General features: G+C 46.7%; 1 protein-coding gene across 1 annotated transcript; it reads right to left on the bottom strand.

Annotated features, from left to right (window-relative positions):
* Positions 1 to 6264: 6264 nt before the first annotated feature.
* Positions 6265 to 7179, bottom strand: LOC140389046 (G-protein coupled receptor 55-like). The gene has a single exon (XM_072473206.1). The coding sequence runs from the start codon at positions 7177 to 7179 to the stop codon at positions 6265 to 6267; it is 915 nt and encodes a 304-aa protein (XP_072329307.1).
* Between the last annotated feature and the right edge of the window lie 12659 nt (positions 7180 to 19838).

Consider the following 19838-nt stretch of genomic DNA (forward strand, 5'->3'; position numbering starts at 1 on the left):
GGACCCGAAGGCGCCTTTTCGAGTCGGTGTCGTAACGAAAAACAGGCTGTCCCCGAAGCAAAGACACCAGCCGCTGTCGGTATACAGCATCGATCCAGATGATGAGTGACTGCCACCCTGACGGTCAACCAGTCCCAAATACGATTCTGCCTGGACACTGGTGCCTCCGCCAATCTCATGGTATGGTCTGCTTTCCAAAGCCTTCTTGTCAAACCAACCATTCTCCCATCGGCCTGCCAGCTATTGGACTACAATGGCAACATCATTCCTGCTACCGACTCATGCCAATTCGAAGTGACACACAAGTCATGAAAAGCCATCCTTCCTTTCGAGATCGTGGGCTCCTCGAAGTACTCTCTGCGTGACACACAGGCGTGCAAATTGCTAAACCTCGTTCAAAGAGTTCACTCTCTCTCTCCTGATGACACGCCTGCCTTCCAGGATGCTGACTTCAGGGCGCAACTCAACGCCATCATCGACCAGCACCGCGACGTCTTCGAAGGCATGGGCACGCTCCCATATACTTACAAGATCATACTCAAACAGAACGCCACGACTGTGGTGCATGCACCTCGCAGAGTCCCAGCACCCCTCAAGGACCGCCTCAAGCAGCAGTGCAGGACTTCCAAGACCAAGGAGTGATCTCCAGAGTTACGGAACCAACTGACTGGGTCGGTTCCATGGTGTACGTAAAGAAGCCTTCCGGCAAGCTCAGAATCTGCATTGATCCAAAGGATGTGAATCGCAACTTAATGAGGGAGCATTACCCAACCCCCAAGCACGAAGAGATCACATGCGAGATGGCTCGGGCCAAGCTCTTCACCAAACTTGACGCCTCGAAAGGATTCTGGCAAATTCAATGAGACAGATCCAGCAGGAAACTGTGTACCTTTAACACCCCTTTTGGCAGATATTGTTACAACAGGATGCCGTTTGGGATCATATCGGCATCAGAGGTATTCCACAGAATCATGGAACAAATGATGGAAGGCACTGAAGGTGTTTGCGTCTATGTTGACGACATAATCATTTGGTCCACCACCCCACAGGAGCATATTAGTCACCTCCAGCGCGCGTTCAAACGCATACAGGAGAAGGGCCTTAATGGACAGAACTTAAAACCAATCTTACCACGGCCCCGGTATTGGCCTTTTTTGATCCAGCGAAAGAGACAAAGATTTCGACCGATGCCAGCCAACCTGGCATTGGGGCAGTGCTCCTGCAACGCGATGAAGCCTCATCATGGGCCCCCGTTGCATATGCGTCACGCGCCATGACCCCCACGGAACAGCGCTACGCGCAGATAGAAAAGGAGTGCCTGGGCCTGTTGACCGGTGTCGTCAAATTTAATGATTATGTGTACGGCCTTCCCCAATTCACCGTCGAGACCGACCATCGCCCGCTGGTCAATATAATACAAAAAGACTTGAACGACATGATGCCTCGCCTCTAGCGCATTCTGCTCAAACTCTGGCGATACGACTTTCAGCTCTTATACACCCCGGTCAAAGACCTGATCATAGCCGACGCTCTGTCCAGGGCAGTCAACACCCCGTGTGACCCAGCGGGATTCGTCTGCCACGTTGACGCCCATGTGGCCTTTGTGGCCTCCAATCTACCGGCCATGGATGAACGCCTCGTCCAAATTCGCCGCGAGATTGCAGCTGACCCCCTGCTACAGCGTGTCATGCGCCACGGGTGGCTCAAGGGCCAATGCCCGCAGTTCTATAACATCAGAGATGATCTGGCGGTAGTCGATGGTGTCCTCCTGAAGCTGGACCGCATTGTTATCCCGCACAGCATGCGCCAGCTCGTCTTGGAACAGCTACACGAGGGCCATCCTTGCATGGAGAAGTGCCGCCGACGGGCCCGAGAGGCAGTATACTGGCCCGGCATCAATGACGACATCGCCAACACAGTGCTCAACTGCCCCACCTGTCAGCGGTTCCAGCCGGCCCAACCATGTGAGACCCTACAGCCCCATGAGTTGGTCACATCCCCTTGGTCCAAGGTCGGCATCGACCTGTTCCATGTGCTGGGCAGGGACTATGTTCTGATTGTAGACTAGTTTTCAAACTACCTGGAGGTGGTACGTTTGCACGACATCACATCGTCTGCAGTCATCCGTGCCTGTAAGGCCACCTTTGCTCATCACGGCATCCCACTCACTGTGATGTCAGACAATGGCCCCTGCTTCGCAAGCCAGGAATGGTCCAACTTTGCCAGGAGGTACAACTTTGTGTATGTGACATCCAGTCCCCTGTACCCCCAAACCAATGGCAAAGCGGAGAAGGGCATCCACATCGTCAAACGGCTCCTCTGCAAGGTTGCCGATGCTGGGTCCGATTTCTACCTCGCCCTGCTGGCCTATCGCTCGGCCCCACTGTCCACTAACCTGTCGCCAGCCCAGCTGCTCATGGGTCGCACCCTGAGGACGACGGTGCCGTCCATTCATGTCCCAGACCTCGACCACGTTCCGCTCCTTCAACGAATGCAACTGTCTCGTGCACAACACAAGGCGGCTCATGACTCCCGTGCAGCTGATCTCCCTGCTCTGGCTCCAGATGACAATGTCCGCATCCATCTTCCGGATGGTGGCTGGTCTGCAACTGCTGTGGTTCTTCGGCAGGTGGCTCCCCGCTCGTTCCTGGTTTGTCTACCTGATGGTTCCATTCTGCGCCGTGATCGGCGTGCCCTTCATCTCGTTCCGCACTCGCTACGTGATCCTCCGCCAGTGCCACGCCCTCCTGTTGTCCCTGACCTGGACTATGCAGAGATTCCAGTTACTCTGCATCCTCCTCACTCTGACGCAGTCCAGCCTGCTCCTCAGCTGGCGGCTCCCGACCCACCCTTGAGGCGGTCAACCAGAATTTGTCACCCACCTCAGAGACTTAATTTGTGAACTTTGCACTAATGGACTCTCTGGTCTGTTCTGTTCTTCCGTTTAATCGTTCAAGTGGTTTGTATATAGTGTTCATCACGCTATTTGTGTGACACACTGTTTTTTTTCTGCACCAGGCACCTTCCCATGTAAATAGCTTTGTTTTATGTACATAGTCCTGTAAATATTTCGCACACACGTAGTCAGGAACATTCACCACACATTATTTATTGTCACGCAGGCACATTTTTTTATATAAAAGGGGGGATGTCATAATATACACCAGTATATCATGGTGCAGACACACACTGATGGACACACAGTGGGACCAATCAACATACACAACACCACAGCCAATCACCAGTGAGAGCACATGCACTATAAAGACAGGGGACATCAGAGTTCCCGCTCATTCGAGCAGCAGCTAGCTAGGAGCACAGAGCTCACAGCCTGCAACACAGACATTCATCATGTGCTGAGTGCATCAACTGGTTAGGACAAGGCAAAGGTCTTTAGTTAAAGTTAGTATCGTATTTACCCACATTTCAAGTATGTTTAAATAGTTAGCCTTTTAATAAAATAGTGTTGCACTACTTCAAGTGTTGGTGACCTGTATGTGATCCAGAACACCCAACACATCACACTGGGTCTGTGTTTCCTTGAGTATCGAAGAATAAGGGGTGATCTCAGTGAAACTTAGACATTCTTACCATGTGACAGTGTGGAAGTGGATAAGATATTTCCCCTGGTTGGTGAGCCCAAAACCACAGGGCGGAAACTCAGAATAAGGGTGAGGTCATTTAAGACTGAGATGAGGAGGAATTTCTTCACTGAGGGTGATAGATCTTTAGAATTTTCTACCCCATAGGCTGTGGAAGTTCATTCATTGAGCATTTTCAAGATAAAAATCAATAGATTTGCAGATATTATTGATTTGGAGGGATATGGAGATAGTGTGGAAAAGTGGCATTGAGATAGTTGCCCAGCCATGATTTAATTGATTGGTTGAGCAAGCTTGACAGACCGAATAGCCTATTCCTGTTCCTATGGGCAGTATAGTATCTGAGTAGGTGCATTCTCCTTAGCACTGCCTGACTCTTATGCTGCATTCTGTGCTGGTGCTCCTCCTCATGTCCACAGGGAATGTCATATCTGTTGTATCTTTGTACTCACAGTATAAAAGAATAAGATTGCAGATGCACGTGGATTGAATGCAATATCAACAGAGATTTATTAGATAGGTCTTCACTGTGCAAAGGCTGGTACTCGACTAAGGGCCAAAGCCCGCGAAGTAGCCAATGACCTTATGCATGTCCATTGAATCCATAGAATCCCTAAAGTGTAGAAGGAGGCCATTTGGCCCATTGAGTCTGCAGCGACTCTCTGAGCGATGACCCTACCTAGCCCCCCCCCCCCCCCCCCCCCCCCCTTATCCCTGCAGCCTTCTTAACCTACACATCTTTGGACCACTAAGGAGCAATGTAGCATGTCATATCCATCTAACCTGCACATCTTTGGGCTGTGGGAGGAAACCGGAGCATCCGGAGGAAACCCACGCAGCTACAGGAGAAAGTTCAAACTCGACACAGACAGTGATCCAAGGCTGGAATCGAGCTTGGGTCCCAGAAGTTGTGATGCAGCAGTGCTAACCACTGTGCCACCCTATGGCCATTCTTATAGAGACATTGCATATATACAATAACCCACATATATTGGTTCCTGAAAAGCCTGAACTCTGGATAATGGGTGAAGCAGGGTGAGGGGGTGAGGGGGGGGGGGGGGGGGGGGGGGGGTGGTGGGGTAGGGAAAGAGATTTAAAAATTGTTGGTGATCTGACCCTGCCAGAAGCACTGAAAAGTCAGTCCAGGTCTTCATACACAAAATGAGACACTTTTTTAAAACTGTAAAATCAGCTGTATGTACTGTCCATGAAACTATGGAGCTCGTCAGACTATAAAACCCCTTCTTGATCCTGTTAATAACTGATGTTTATAAGTCTTGATATAATCTACTATCAATTACTATGAGTAATAAAACAGGAGGTAAGCTGCAAAGTCACTGCCCTCATTATACTCTATGTAAATGAAGGGACCTCCGCATTGACTCGGTGGTCGGGTCCATGGGAAGAGCCAAGAGGCATGAGAGAACTCGGAGGCTGCGAGTGGGGAGTTGGTTACCAACAGGAATGGCTTCTGCCAGATTTTCTGGCCATAAACATTGTCTACCAGAAATAGATTTAGAGGGCAAGTTAATGGGCCTTTGACCCCCACCCCCCACCACCTTTATCACCTTAAAGGAATTAATTTAAACTATTGCAATCAGCTTAAGACCTATGCCACTTGCTGATTTATATCATCTCTTATGACAAATTACTCACAGCAGAATGTATGAAATATTGAAAATGGTTGCACCTGTTTTTGCTGTGCTTTAATTTTGATGATAATCATGCATTCTATCGATGTCCTGCACATTCTTACCTGGAGATTTCAACAGTTAAGTGCCCACTGTTATTCTTGTGACATCAGCCCACCGTCGTTGGCAATGCAATCAGAGGTTAGACACTGAAAATGATCACTGCCTGCATCGAAAGGAGGCACTCAAATTGTGATTGAATGAGCACCAAGAATATTAGGAGCTACATCAACATCTCGGAAAGATCTATTTTAAGCGGAAATGCAGTTTGAAAGAATGGCATCATCGCTGTCTTTTTTATTCTCTTAACGTACTAAATCAATAAGGGTACATTCAAACTGAGCTGTCAATTAATTTCAATTTCCAAAACATGGGGCGAAATATTCTGGCCTCCTCGCGGTATGTATCGAGGTGTCCCACCATTGGCCGGCGGCAGGCTCTTCCGGTCTCACCGCTGGCAATGGGATTTCCCATTGGATTCATCCCATGCCGCCAGAAAACCCACGACAGGACTGGAAGATCGTGCCAGCGAGAACAGCCCCAAGATCTCGCCCATTATTGTTTTGGCATATAGCATTCTTAAAAAGAATCTGTTTAAATCGTAGTCAACATTTGGCCACTCAGCACATTCCTTTCGTTCACAGCTCTCAGGAAAATAATCCATTATACCACATGATCTTGTTGTGATGGTGTAAATATGCTGCAATGTATTTTATAACGATATGGAATTGGCAACTACATTTGCTGTTATTGTAATAAGCTCCAGAGTTATTTAAAAAAAACTAATTTGAGATAAAGCAAAAGAACGTTTGAAACATTGATTGGACAAGAGTATTGGGGTGATGGAACCGAGGTCAGTCAGTGGGCTTAATATACCAAACTGCCATGATTTAATTGAATGATAGAACTAGGTTGAGGGTCGAAATGGCTAACTGTCTCTCCGTTCCCATGAATATTTTCGTTAACATAAGCTACAAGTAGTCTGACTGCTGTGTATCTTGGGTGTTCTGAACCTCTATGACATCAAGGCTTATTTTTTTCCTGCTAGATATCATTCTAATATGTTGTGTTAAAGAAGCACGGACCTCTTTGGAAGCAAAATAATAAATAATTCCATCCAGGCAACAGTTCACATTCGCCAAACACGTGGATACAGTAACAAACATGCGCGCATTAATCAGTGTTACACAATCCATCTTAAACGTCTCCACCAGAAACTGTATTAATAATCCTGCGTGAAAAGGCAAGAAACAAATAATGAAGATGATTAGATTTGTAGCGATAATTGTGATGCTTCGGCTGAAAACAAAGTTTCCCTGGGATTCTGTGCTTTTTTTGCAGAGAGCCACGATGATCTGTAAAGAGCAAAAGCTCAAAATGAAAAAAGGAATGATAAATCCAAATAGTTCAATGATAATAATGATCCAGGTTTCAGTGGGCTCATCAGTCTGCTTCAGAAAGCAAAATTCAGCGTTGACATTGCCAGCGGCAAATCGTATTTGTAGAGAAATTGCGACTAAACATACGAAAGTCCAAATTGCACCACATGCAATCGCAGCCTTCATTGGTGACCGGAAGCTTTTTGCTTTAAGTGGGTACTTGATTGCAATGCATCGATCCATACTGATGCAGACAATGATGTAGATGCTCACGTACATGTTCACAAAATACAGGCACTCGATAAATGCACAGAAGCTTGATCCAAGCTCTTCGCGAGACTTGTAGCTGTACATCTTGAAGGGTAAAGACAGAAGCAGCATGCTGTCTGAAGCAGCCAAATTTGTCACATAAATGATGGTTTCTGTCCATTTCCTGAATTTCCCGCAGAACACCCATAGGGTCATTGCATTGAATGTTAACCCCAGTAGAAAGGTTGGGATGGACATCCCGATCACTATGGGCAGCGTTGTGCCATTCTTTGAAATATTGCACCTCATCTCTCCCATCAGCTAAGCTGTAAAACATCAATACCAGATAAATTAACATATATTGTGAGCATGAATCTCCAGTCAAAGGGCTAGCAGCTTACCTAGAATCCTTCAACTGGGGGTATTTCCCCCCCCCAATAATTATTCTACAGTTGGATTCTTCAATCATAAAAGCTTATCTCTGCAACACATGTTTGTATATCTGGAGTTCGGTTGTATCAGGAACTGACTGCATCTTTCATATTACTTCCATTGCATCTGTCGATTCCACTACTGGAGCAATCTTTTTTTAAAATGAATTTAGAATACCCAATTATTATTTTTTTCTAATTAAGGGGCAATTTAGCAAGGCCAATCCACCTACTCTGCACATCTTTTGGGTTGTGGGGGCGAAACCTATGCACACGTGGGGAGAATGTGCAAACTCCACACGGACAGTGACCCAGAGCCAGGATCGAACCTGGGACCTCGGCGTCGTGAGGCAGCAGGGCTAATCCACTGCGCCACCGTGCTGCCCTTACTGGAGCAATCTTAGCCAGAGTTCAACAACATAAGGAAAGTCAAGTATGTGAACTGTTCCGTTGGTCTTTCTCTCTTAGTATTTTTGCTCTTCCATTATTGTATTCATATGCATTCTGAACTTTGGAGCATGAACCTTCAACTAATGAAGTTCTTGTTGACATCTCTTTAAATTTAATTCTCACTAATTTAAGTTGGATACCTCAGCTCCTGATTCCCGCATCTAAACTGAGGTATGAATGCATCCAAATTCCTGGATATTGAAGGGATTTGTGGTGCAATAACAGTCAAGGAATGGGAGACCATGAACCTGGATAAACGCAAATTATTGCGGTTGCTGGATCTGAAACAAACCCAGAAAATACTGGACAATCTCAGCAGGTCTGACTGCATCTGTGGAGAGAGAAGGGAACTAACGTTTTGAATCTGGATGACTCTTTGTCAAAGCTAGAGAGAACTGGAAATGGGTCAGATTTATACCGTAGTGGGGGTGGGGGGGGGGGGGGGGTGGGTGGAGCGGAGCGATGCGGCTGGATAGGGGGCCAGCGATAGATGGAGATTGGCAAAGATGTTGAGGACAGAAGACAAAAGGAATGTGAATGGAATGTAAATTAATCTGGATCTGGCTGGGCTCAGCTCCTTCTCGGCCCCTTCAGTATTCCTGGCACTTTTGGGTGTTGGGTCCGAGGCAAGCTCATTCTGGTGAAGTTCCTCAGTTACACCCTGGGCAACTTAGTGTCAGAAATGCTTGCAACAAGCTGGCCTCCAGAACTACGAAAGATGCGAGGAAGCGCTGGGGAATGAATGGGTTGCACAAATGTTTATGTGCTAGTTTTGCTGTGTGGTTGATCATTGAGCAGCAGAATAAAGAAAAGCAGCTAATTTCAAGAAGGTTTGTAGAAGCCAGCAGAGTCCTAGGCACCCATTAATGCTGCGACAGTGCATATGCCCAAAATTCTTCCATTTCTCTGCTCAGGAGCTGCCTCAGTGGTGTCAAAATGATGCTGCTCCCCAACCAGTATATTGAATTGGCCTGGTCCTGGGACGAGGATAGACCCAGGAACAATATCATTGGGGAGGCCGAAGTTTTTCTTTGTTCCAGATCTGAATGTACTTCCCCCACCACTGCCCACCAGCTTTCTCCTCAAGACGTTCACCTTTTCCAATTAATAGTTCTTTATTTTGATGAATTGTTCCTTAATCACCTTTTTTTCCACGACAGTAGGACTTCCGGTTTTCTAACCTTTCCTCATTGCAGATCCATTTTCCACTTTAGGTTACCTTTGCTGCTTCTCTTTGTATTCTGTACAATCAGACAAGTGCTGTTTTGTGACTTGGTGACCGACATAGCATTCTAAAAATAGACTTAATGCCGGAAGGCACAAAACAGTTTCACTTCCTACGCTGGGAACTCCACTTTGGTCAGGTACAAACACCATATCGAAACTGTACAGGCTTGCTTTCGGAGAAAAACGGAAAGATGAGCTTTGTACCAAACCTGGACTCGTAATGTGAAAGAAACAAATAGTGTTCTGACTGCTCCACTGTTCTATCGTTATGTTCCCTCAACCTACTAAGCTTTTGTAATTGTTTTATCACAGTGTCTAAATGTTAGAAATGAGTCTGCTCTACTCCGGGGACGAGTACTACATATTTATATGTAGAAGCTTGTAGCCAAGTTCCGCACACATGAGTGCGGCCTCAACCGGGATCTGGGATTCATGTCACATTACATTCATCCCCCACCATCTGGCCTGCGAAATCCTACCAACTGTCCTGGCTTGACACAATTCACACCTCTTTAACCTGGGGTTACCCCATCTCTGGATCTGTAAAGATTTAATCACCTGCTAATGCTCGCATTCCAAGCATTGTCTGGCAACTTTGAATCTGTCTCTATATATGTTTCTGGAACATACCTCTTCATTCACCTGAGGAAGGAGCAGCGCTCCGAAAGCTAGTGACATCGAAACAAACCTGTTGGACTTTAACCTGGTGTTGTAAAACTTCTTACTGTACATATTTATCAGTATTGATGTGATGTTCCCACTCACAGTGCTTCCAAATGAGGTGGGGGGGGGGGGGGGGAGCAGTAGTTCAATTCACAAACTGGTCACTGATCATGGGTGAAAGTTGTAACATAATTTTCCGGTTTTGTTCTCTCTACTTCTGAAGACACTGAAGTCTGGCTGCACTACTGCTCCGCGGGTGCCAGGAACCTCAATAAAGTAATGGAGGGCACTTAGAGCTGAGACTCAGCCTGTCCTCATTCCAGATTCGCACAAATGTTTCAATAAGGCACTGTCATGTTCCAATATCTTATGGATGTTTGGTCAACACTTTCTACTTCTGAAGACTGAATAAATAACTTCAAAGAATGGTCGCCCGAGGGACAACCTGGCTTCTTTTGTGGATTGAAACGACTCCCCTGTCTCAAGAGAGATAAAAAGGAACATCTAGATTGATGTTGTATTACTGTTTTTCCTGAAAACAATTCAAAGGGGTAATTTCAAATTGAGTGGGTCATTCAAACAGAAAGACACTGGGCTGGATTCTCTGTTTCTGAGGCGAAGTGCCAATGCCAACAGAGGATCTGTGATGTTGCACGACGGGAAAATCAGCATGAAACCCGCACTGATTCCGCTACCAGTGAGGGGCTTGTCTCTTGAGATGCCCACGTTCGCCGACAGCATAAATGGGAGAGGTCCAAAATACCGCGAGAATCAGGAAACAAAAAAGCTGTAAAGTAAAAGATGAGGTGCTGTTTCTCAACCTTATGGTGAGCATGATTTGAACAGTGCAAGAGGCTGAAGACAGGGAGGTCCATTTGGATGAAGAGGACGGATTTGCTGATGCCATCAAGATAGATCGGAAAGTAAATTGCCAAGAGGAGAGAGACTTTTCAACGGGATAGGGACAGTTTAAGTGAGTGGTCAGAAATTTGGCAGATGCATTATGATATGGGAAAATGTGAACTTGTCTACCTTGACAGGGAAAATAGAAAAGTAGCATATTGTTTAAATGGAGAGATTGGAGAACCTTGAGGTACAGAGGGATCTCGGTACTGTTATGCCACCCTGGGCATGTGCGCAGTCAATTTCAGCCCCACATGCCCCGGAGTCACAGCACAAGTGAATTAACCAATAATTCTTATAAAAATTGCATGAGAAGCAGTTCAGAGATAGTCGATTTAACTAACTTCTGATGAGGGGCTTATCTTATGAAGGTTGAACAGGTTAGGCCCATACCTACTGAAGTTTTGAAGAATAAGGGGTGATCTTATTGAAACATGGACAACCTTAGGAGGATTTGATAAGGTAGATTCAGAGAGGGGCAGGATTCTCTGGCCAACACCAAAATCGCGTTCGACGATTGGCCAGAGAATCAAAGTTACTCACCAAATCGGGGCGCCGCCGCTTTTGCGATACTCCGCAGAGTATGCCGCGCGACGTACCCACAGCCTCAGGATGTTGCCTGAGGCCCACCCCCCTGAGCTCGTCCCCCGACTGACCAAGTTCCTGACAGCGTGGGTCTTCATGGTCTCATCCATCGGGATCTCGGCGTGGCGGACTAAGTCCAGCGCCGCCACAGTCGGGGGAGGGCCGCTCCGCAGGCAGGGGGGACTTCATCGGGGGTTGGGGCACTATTGGGTGGTGGTCCAGGGCACGCAAGCTGAACCAAAGGGGGGGGGGGCAGTATTTTGCAGGCTGGGTCCGCATGCCGCCGGCGCCATGTTGCACGCCGCAGCTGCTGCAGGCCATGTGCATGTGTGGCCACGGACCTGGCAATTCTCCGGGCCGTATCGGCAGCTAGAGCCTGGAGGTCTACGCTGCCGGCATGCTAGCCCCCAGCTACACGGAGGATTTTGCGACGGATTTTAAGACCTGGAAAGCCACTGTTCCCACACCAGCGTGGGGACATAGCCTCACAATCGGAGAATCCAGCCCAGGATGTTTCCACTTGTGGGAGAGACTAAAACCAGAGTGCACAGTTTAATAATGAAGTCTGCCATTTAAGAGGGGAATGAGGAAAATAAAATCTTAAAGGGTCATTAATATGTGGAATTCTCTTTGTCAGAAAGAAATGGAGGCTGAATTATTAAATTTATTCAAGGCAGAGTTTGACAGAAGTTTGATAGGCAAAGCAGCGAAGGACTGTGGGATGGTGGTGGGGATGGGGGGGGGGGTGGGTGGTGGTGGGGGGGAGCAGGGAGAGTGCATATGGCAAAGTGGATTTGAGACCATAACCTGATCAGCCATAATCTTATTGAAGAGTGGGTTCGGCTCAAAGGGCCAAATGGCCTGCTCCTGCTTGTAAATCCCATGTGCCGATGTTCCTAGGTCAGCAAGTGAGTGGGGCAGAGAATTAAAATGCACACTGGAAGGAGGAGCCGTGATACAATCTGTGAGAATGGAATGCTGCAAGTTCAAAGTAAGGTAGGCTGGTGTGAATGGGGGAGCAAAGAAATTGAGATGGCTGAGGAGAGGGTAAGAGGTCAGAAGAAAGGGTCAAGGTGGAATGAGAATTCTGAAGTTGGGAGAAAGGTCTATTGCGCAGAGGGAAAACCCTTGGCAGAGGCAAAGCTGTTGGAAGAGCACCTCAGCATCATGCTGAGCTCAAAATCCATCGTGGGGGGGGGGGGGTGGTTCGGAAAGAAGCCGAGGCCTTCCCGGCTATGGTTTGGAGTTTCCCCCTCTTTCACCATGAACTTGCAGCACTCCGTTGCCTCAGCTCCAACTCTAACAATGTTAACAAGCCTGAAATAAGCAAAATACTATGGATGCTGGAATCTGAAACAAACAGAGATAGCTGGAAAAATTCAGCAGGTCTGGCAGCATCTGTAGGAAGAAAGAACGGAGTTAACGTTTCCAGACCTTTTAGCTTTCATCAGAACCTGCACTGTTGTTGGTCGCTGAACCTACCTCCATCTAGTGGATGCTGAGTGCCAACTCTCTGGCATTTGATCCTACTTCCCCCTGCACCATAACCTCACCACTGAACATTATGCCTTTGTTTCCAAGACTGTCATTAACTTAATCTCCACTAGCAATCTTCAAACTCAGTCCCCAAATTTTACAGAACTCACTTCTACCTCCTGCCCCAATTCACAAACAGGACCACACTGGTAGACCCATTTTCTGATTTAGCAGGTTTAGCACAGTGGGCTAAACAGCTGGCTTGTAATGCAGAACAAGGCCAACAGCGTGGGTTCAATTCCTGTACAGGCGCCAGAATGTGGTGACTAGGGGCTTTTCACAGTAACTTCATTGAAGCCTACTTGTGACAATAAGCGATTATTATTATTATTTTGTAGCCTGCTGTAGCCCAATGGAACTGATTTTCCCCCCGATTTGTCCTTGAGTTTTCTAGCTCCTTGCACCGAGATCTGGCTGTACCCTGTGTTTTCTGTTTTCTATCCCTGACAGTCTCATTTTCAGCATTAACTCTTTAATTATAGAATTTAAACTAGATATAAGAAGTGAAGTGTATTTCATATTCGAGCACGAATGTCTGAAATTATAGCATTGGCATAAATTGCAAGAGGCTAAGGTAAAAAAGCAAAGGCTTTTATGTTTGAGCTGGTGTGTAATTCAATGTTGTGAAAAGAGTGCATGCAATAAAGGCTCAAAATGACATAAGGTATGAAACACTTCTCCAGAAAGACGTGAATCCCTTCCAGAGATAAGGCTGCATGTCATATTACCAAATCAGAACTGAGAAACAAGTAACACAATACCGTACCCATGCAGAGAAGTACCAACAGATTAGGCAAACTCATTACTCAACAGTTAGTGACAAGAAAAAGGTAACTGGCAAATTTGCTTGGATCCCAGAACATTAAAGGGTCAAAATGAAAGATTCCAGCTTTTGTGGAAATTGAGGTGGTTTATTAACACAAAATATTTTGGCAAGTTAGATGTATCCTCAGGTTGCTGGCAACTAATTTTGGATGAAATGTATTCTAAATGTACTAGTCCGCATGGAAAGTATAGATTATTGTGGATAATGTTTGTCATCCTTCAGGTCCTGAAGTGTAACTTAAAACTGACATGTAAGTACGTTGAAGTTGCTTCAAGCCTTCATGCTCCAAACAAAGAGGAATGAAGTTCAGAAAGGGCACAGTGGTTAGTACTGCTGCCTCACAGTGCTAGGGACCTGGGTTCAATTTCAGCCTTGGTTGGCTGTCTGTGTGGAGTTTGGACTTTCTCCGTGTTTGCACAGGTTTCTTCCGGGTGCTTCGATTTCCTTGCATAGTCCAATGATGTACAGGTTGTGTGGATTGGTCATGCTAAATTGTCCCTTAGTGCCCAGGGATGTGCAGGTCAGTTGGGATTCCGGGTTTACGGGAAAGGCTGGGAGGGTGGGCCGAGGTAGGGTCGGTGCAGGCTCGATAGACCGAATGGCCTCCTTCTGCACTGTAACTATTCTAATTATATGGCTTGACGTTACCCCTAGAATGAGTCTGAAAGTTAATAAAGACAACTACTCATTTGAAGAGTTGTCATTTATTGGTGGTGTCATTACCAGTGAATCCATTGGGGTTAAAAAGGTGACAGTTTTAGGTATGAGTGCATGCCAAATCCAAAGTGCAAGAGAGAAATGCAGATACCAGCACAAATGGCTGGACAACATCCTTGTAGGGGACTACCTTCCAGAAAGCTGTTAGACAAGACTACAGAATTCAGTTGCAGTCAGGATCAAGAAAAGGATAGGAAATCGAGAGATTTATTTATTGGACAATTAGCTTTGATGTCCTCAGATACTGAAAGACCAAATAAGGTTTTGGTTTGTGCATCGCAAATCGGGTTAGTGGAATTCTGCAGCAAATGTAGGGTTCTTGGTGATGGGGGTGGGGGGGGGGGGGGGAGGGGTTGGAGTGGTTCAAGTATATCATCATGTTTACTGATTGGTATGGAAACAAGATATCCACGGATCAAGAAGCATTTATTGAACATTACATTTGGTTGGAGAAGATTCAGTCTGTTTCTGGATGACTGTTTTGTTGATGCTTGAATGACAAACAATTTATTCGTTGCTCATTCATGAAATCTTTGAATGGTTGGCACAGGGATTACTAGTAAGTGGATCGGTCCTGCCCTGACTGTGGCGGCGCTGGACTGAGTCCGCAGCCGCCATGCCGAGTTCTGACGGCTGAGGCCATGAGTGACCAACGCCGTTGAGAACTCAGCCGGTCGGGGGCGGAGCATCGGAGGCGGGCCTCAGGCAATGTCCTCATAGCGCATGCCTCTTTGGAAGGGGCGGGACATCACGAAAGCGGCACCGTCCCCGATTTGGTCAGGAACTCTGATTCTCTGCCCAATCGCCGAACACGATTTCGGCATCAGCGACCGGAGAATCCAGCCCAAGGAGTCATATTTTGAATGAAAAAAATGTATGCACATAATTGCTGCATTATCGACAGCAATAAATCAGAATTCAAAATTCAAACAAATGCCTAGAGGAATATTGAAGTTTACATTTAGCACGGTTATTATGGCTGTGTAAACACCTGGGGCGAAATTCTCCGGAAACGGCGCGATGTCCGCCGACTGGCGCCCAAAACGGCGCAAATCAGACAGGCATCGCGCCGCCCCAAAGGTGCGGAATGCTCCGCATCTTTGGGGGCCGAGCCCCAACATTGAGGGGCCAGGTCGGCACCGGTCGAATATCCGCCCCGTCAGCTGGCGGAAAAGGCCTTTGGTGCCCCGCCAGCTGGTGCGGAAATGACATCTCTGGGCGGCGCATGCGCAGGAGCGTCAGCGGCCGCTGACGGCATTCCCGAGCATGCGCAGTGGAGGGAGTCTCTTCCGCCTCCGCCATGGTGGAGACCGTGGCGGAGGCGGAAGGGAAAGAGTGCCCCCACGGCACAGGCCCGCCCGTGGATTGGTGGGCCCCGATCACGGGCCAGGCCACCGTGGGGGCACCCCCCGGGGCCAGATTGCCCCGTGCCCCCCCCAGGACCCCAGAGCCCGCCCATGCCGCCTTGTCCCGCCGGTAAGGTAGGTGGTTTAATTTACGCCGGCGGGACAGGCATTTTAGCGGCGGGACTTCGGCCCATCCGGGCCGGAGAATCGAACGGGGGGGGGCCCGCCAACCGGCGCAGCGCGATACCCGCCCCCGCCGAATCTCCAGTGCCGGAGACTTCGGCAACCGGCGGGGACGGGATTCACGCCAGCCCCCGGCGATTCTCCGACCCGGCGGGGGGTCGGAGAATCTCGCCCTTGAACAGAAGATGAAGCTGAACCGAGGCTATAAAGGATAGAATCATTGAATTTACAATTCAGTAGGAGGCCATTCGGCCCATCAAGTCTGCACTGGCCCTTACAAAGAGCACCCTACTCAAGCCCACTTCTGTACCCTAGCCCCGTAACCCCCACTGCCAATTATGGACTCTAAGGGCAATTTATCACGGCCAATCCACCTAAACCGCACATCTTTGGACCGTGGGAGGAAACCGGAGTACCCCGGAGGAAACCCACGCACACACGGGGAGGATGTGCAAACTCCACACAGACAGTGACCCAAGCCGCGAATCGAACCTGGGACCCTGGAGCTGTGAAGCAACTGTGCTAACCACTTTGCTACCGTGCTGCCCCCGCACTGCTGCAAATGAAAATCAGTTATTACTGGCTTTTAGCACTGAAATCTCAATTACATTAGAAAATGCACCACAAATACATTTGCACAGAAAATACTATTGAGGAACAAATATCCCCAAGATCAGACCCAGTATTATGTTTTTGTTAAAAGTCCTTTCCACTCTAAATGTTCTTGACTTCTGTGACCAGTAGGTGAGCCCTCCCTCCTTCTGTCCTCAATAGAGTTTATTTCTTCCCTGATATTAAGCTACGCCAGATAACGCATGAATGATAAGAATTCTTTAGACTGCTTTAACCATTGCTTCTCCTGTTCGTTCCCCAAAGCCTTCCGTGCCTTCAAGAAGCAGTGGATAACATTAAAACTTATTTTAGCCTTAACTTGCAAATATATTGTTTGCAACTCTGCTAAACGAATGCCAATCAATCTTTAGACATCTTAAATCTTTTTCTTATTCGCGTCAACAAATCACTGATTGCTTTGCTGTGTCACAAAACCTTGGACTGGTGTGTGGTCAATTCCAGCCCACTTGACCCAAAGTCGCAACGCAAGTGAGATTAAAAATACCCGGGGGGTTTGGCTGTGCCCAATAAACTGCAGTCAGCAGGTTTGTAACTTTAACACAAATAACCATTTATTATGTACAGTATTATAATTAAACTGGCAGAAAAATGTAACTGACTAACTACCCCCAATTCCTATATCTGCCACTTATCAACATTTAAATCTGTGACAAGGCATCCTCAATAATATGGTCCCTTCCAGGAATATGTACAATTTTTGCATTGAACGATTTCAATAATAAACCCCAATGGAACAACCCTGCATTCTGAATTTTAAATTTTTCTACAAGCACAAGCAGATTATGGTCAGTATAGACTAAGCTTTGTTTATTATCATGCCAGCCATAAACTTCAAAATGCTGAAGGGCCAGTAGCAAGGCATCCTTCTCAATGGTGGAATACTTTCTTTGGCACAGACTTAGTTTTTTTGAAAAGCATCCAACTGGCCGCTCTATTCCTGATTTGTCATCCTGTAGTAACACTGCTCCTGCCCTCAGGTCACTGGCATCCATGGCCATTTGAAAGGGTTTGGAAAACTCAGGGGTGGCCAATGCTGGTTCGTTTACCAATAAGACCCTCAATTTTTCAAATGCTGTTTGCCATTCTGCGGACCAGACTATTTTTGCTTGTTTCCATGCTACATTGGTCAAAGGTACCGCTATGGTACTGAAGTTAGGTACACATTTTCCATAGAACCCGCACATGCCTAGTAACCTTATAATCTCCTGTTTAGTTCTTGGGATGGAAAAATCTAGTAACGCCCTTGGCTGTAGTGGGTGCAACTCAACCCTGTCCCACACCAGGCCCTAGGCAGGTCACGTTTGCTCTGGCAAATTTGCTTTAGCCAAATTGATGACTAAATCAGCAAACTGCAGTTGTTTAATAATTTCTCTAATTGTTCTACATGCACCTTCCGTATGTCACTGTAAACTACCGCATTGTCCAAATTTTGAACAGCAGAACTCAGACTTTTCGCCACCCGAGAGATAGGGTGGGACTCGGTTCAATTGATTGGCTGGTGGCTAATGACTTGGCCAAAAGGCCGAATTGTGCCCGGTAACAGGTGGTGGTTGGATCCTGCCTGAGTGGGATGATTTTTAGACACCCAAGGAGCTTAGTTTAAATCCTGCACACTCAGGGAAGGACCTGCTCTCTCTCCCTCGCGGTTTCTCCAGATACTCTGTGAGTTGCTGTATGTCAGAAACTGCAGAGACCTAAACAAATCTACAGTGAAACCATTAAAGACTTCAAATGGAAACCTGGATCTGAAAGCTTCCCGTGAAGGAAGGTCTGCTTAAAGACAACCATCTGAAACAAAGACTCTTTTTCCTTTTGCTTATTATTTTCACCCCCTCTCCTCTGTGTTTGTTTGTCTTGTGTGTGTGTATAGAGGGTGGGGGACATGTTAAAGTGGAGGATTAAGAATTTGATAACAGAGTTCAATAGAGTTCAAGCTTTCATTTTGGTGATTCGCCCTTCCATGCTTGAGATGGTTTTCTCTGACAAGTTTGGCGACTTTCCCTGCAGATTCAGGATTATTTCAAGTTAGCAGCAAAGAAGTGCCAGGCATTCACTGCGTTTAGAACTTAGAGGTAAAGAGACAATCTCTCTCTCTCTCTCTCGTCGTTGAAGCAAAGAACTGTTTTATTGTTCTAAAATCAGTGAATGCCTGGCACATCTTTGCTGCATGATTCAGACTTGAGCTATTTTTAACAATGAGCTTTAAAATATTGACTAGCAGTATTGCTCTTCTAAAAATGTGCCGCGAGTGGCTGAGTGATTACCTTGGTTTTGCAGTGCAACTCAGCAGAAAATGGTGTTATTGATACAAAACATTGCAGAATTTTAAATGCAACTCCAGTTTCCATGGTCTTTGAGTTAGTTTCGAAATCTTTGTGCTGGGACTAGGCCCCACCCAACTAAATGATCAACCACTTTAGTGGTCACAGAGGAGTCCGGTAAGAGAGTTCAATGAAACAGTTTATTGTCAAAGTAAACTATGTATGAACATAATTCAAGTCCCAACTGGGACTGCACACCCAGCACAGCCCCGACCTGGGCCGGCTTTTATGTATCAAGTCCAATATCCCACTGGTGGGTCTCCGCCCCTCAGCGGGGGAACTCGTACTCCAAGAGGCTCACGGGGAGATTAATCGGTTCATCCCCATGGGTCTCATGGGGGTTATAACAACCACTTTCCCCGCAAACCCTTTTCAGGTTGAATTAACCCATTGGGGGTTCTACCAATTGCACTTCTTTGCAGAAGAAGGAGTCTTTAAAACATAAACTGGTTCTTTATGGCACAAGGGTACATGAAGGACTGCTTCTGTATCTGAGGAGCTGTGAATTGTACTGAACATTGTACACCCATCAGCAAACATCCCCACTTCTGACCTTATAATGGAGAGAAGGTCATTGAGGAAGCAGTTGAAGATGGTTGGGCCTATGATACTACCCTGCAGCAATGTCCTGGAACTGAGGTGACTGGCTTTCAAAAATCGCAGGTAGCTAGTGTTGTGATATTGTATATACACCAATGTAGACAATGACATGTACCTTTAAGAAGCTGGATAGCAACATCACTGTGACACCATCATCTGTAAGTCTAAAAGATAAAAGGTACAGCCTATGTGCTAGATGTTCACTACTGCCTGTGACTCTGTATCAGCAAGACTCCATGTACACCCCAGGAGTCAGGCATCTGATCAAATAATCAATCTATGTAACCGTCAGGACCCAGGCTAGATCAAGATGAGATCAAGACATAATGAGTCATCATTGTCAATGCGAAGAAGAAATTTTTTAGCCTGCCTTGAATATCTCAGTGAATTTGAAAATGAAAATGAAGTGAAAATCGCTTATCGTCACAAGTAGGCTTCAAATTAAGTTACTGTGAAAAACCTCTAGTCACCACATTCTGGCACCTGTTCAGGGAGG

Source organism: Scyliorhinus torazame, chromosome 14 (genome assembly GCF_047496885.1).
Source record: "Scyliorhinus torazame isolate Kashiwa2021f chromosome 14, sScyTor2.1, whole genome shotgun sequence".
NCBI classification, from domain to species: Eukaryota; Metazoa; Chordata; class Chondrichthyes; order Carcharhiniformes; family Scyliorhinidae; genus Scyliorhinus; species Scyliorhinus torazame.

What these genes read in the sequence shown, in the direction of transcription:
- LOC140389046 (XM_072473206.1), bottom strand. Translation starts at nt 7,179, where the DNA reads ATGTCCATCCCAACCTTTCTACTGGGGTTAACATTCAATGCAATGACC.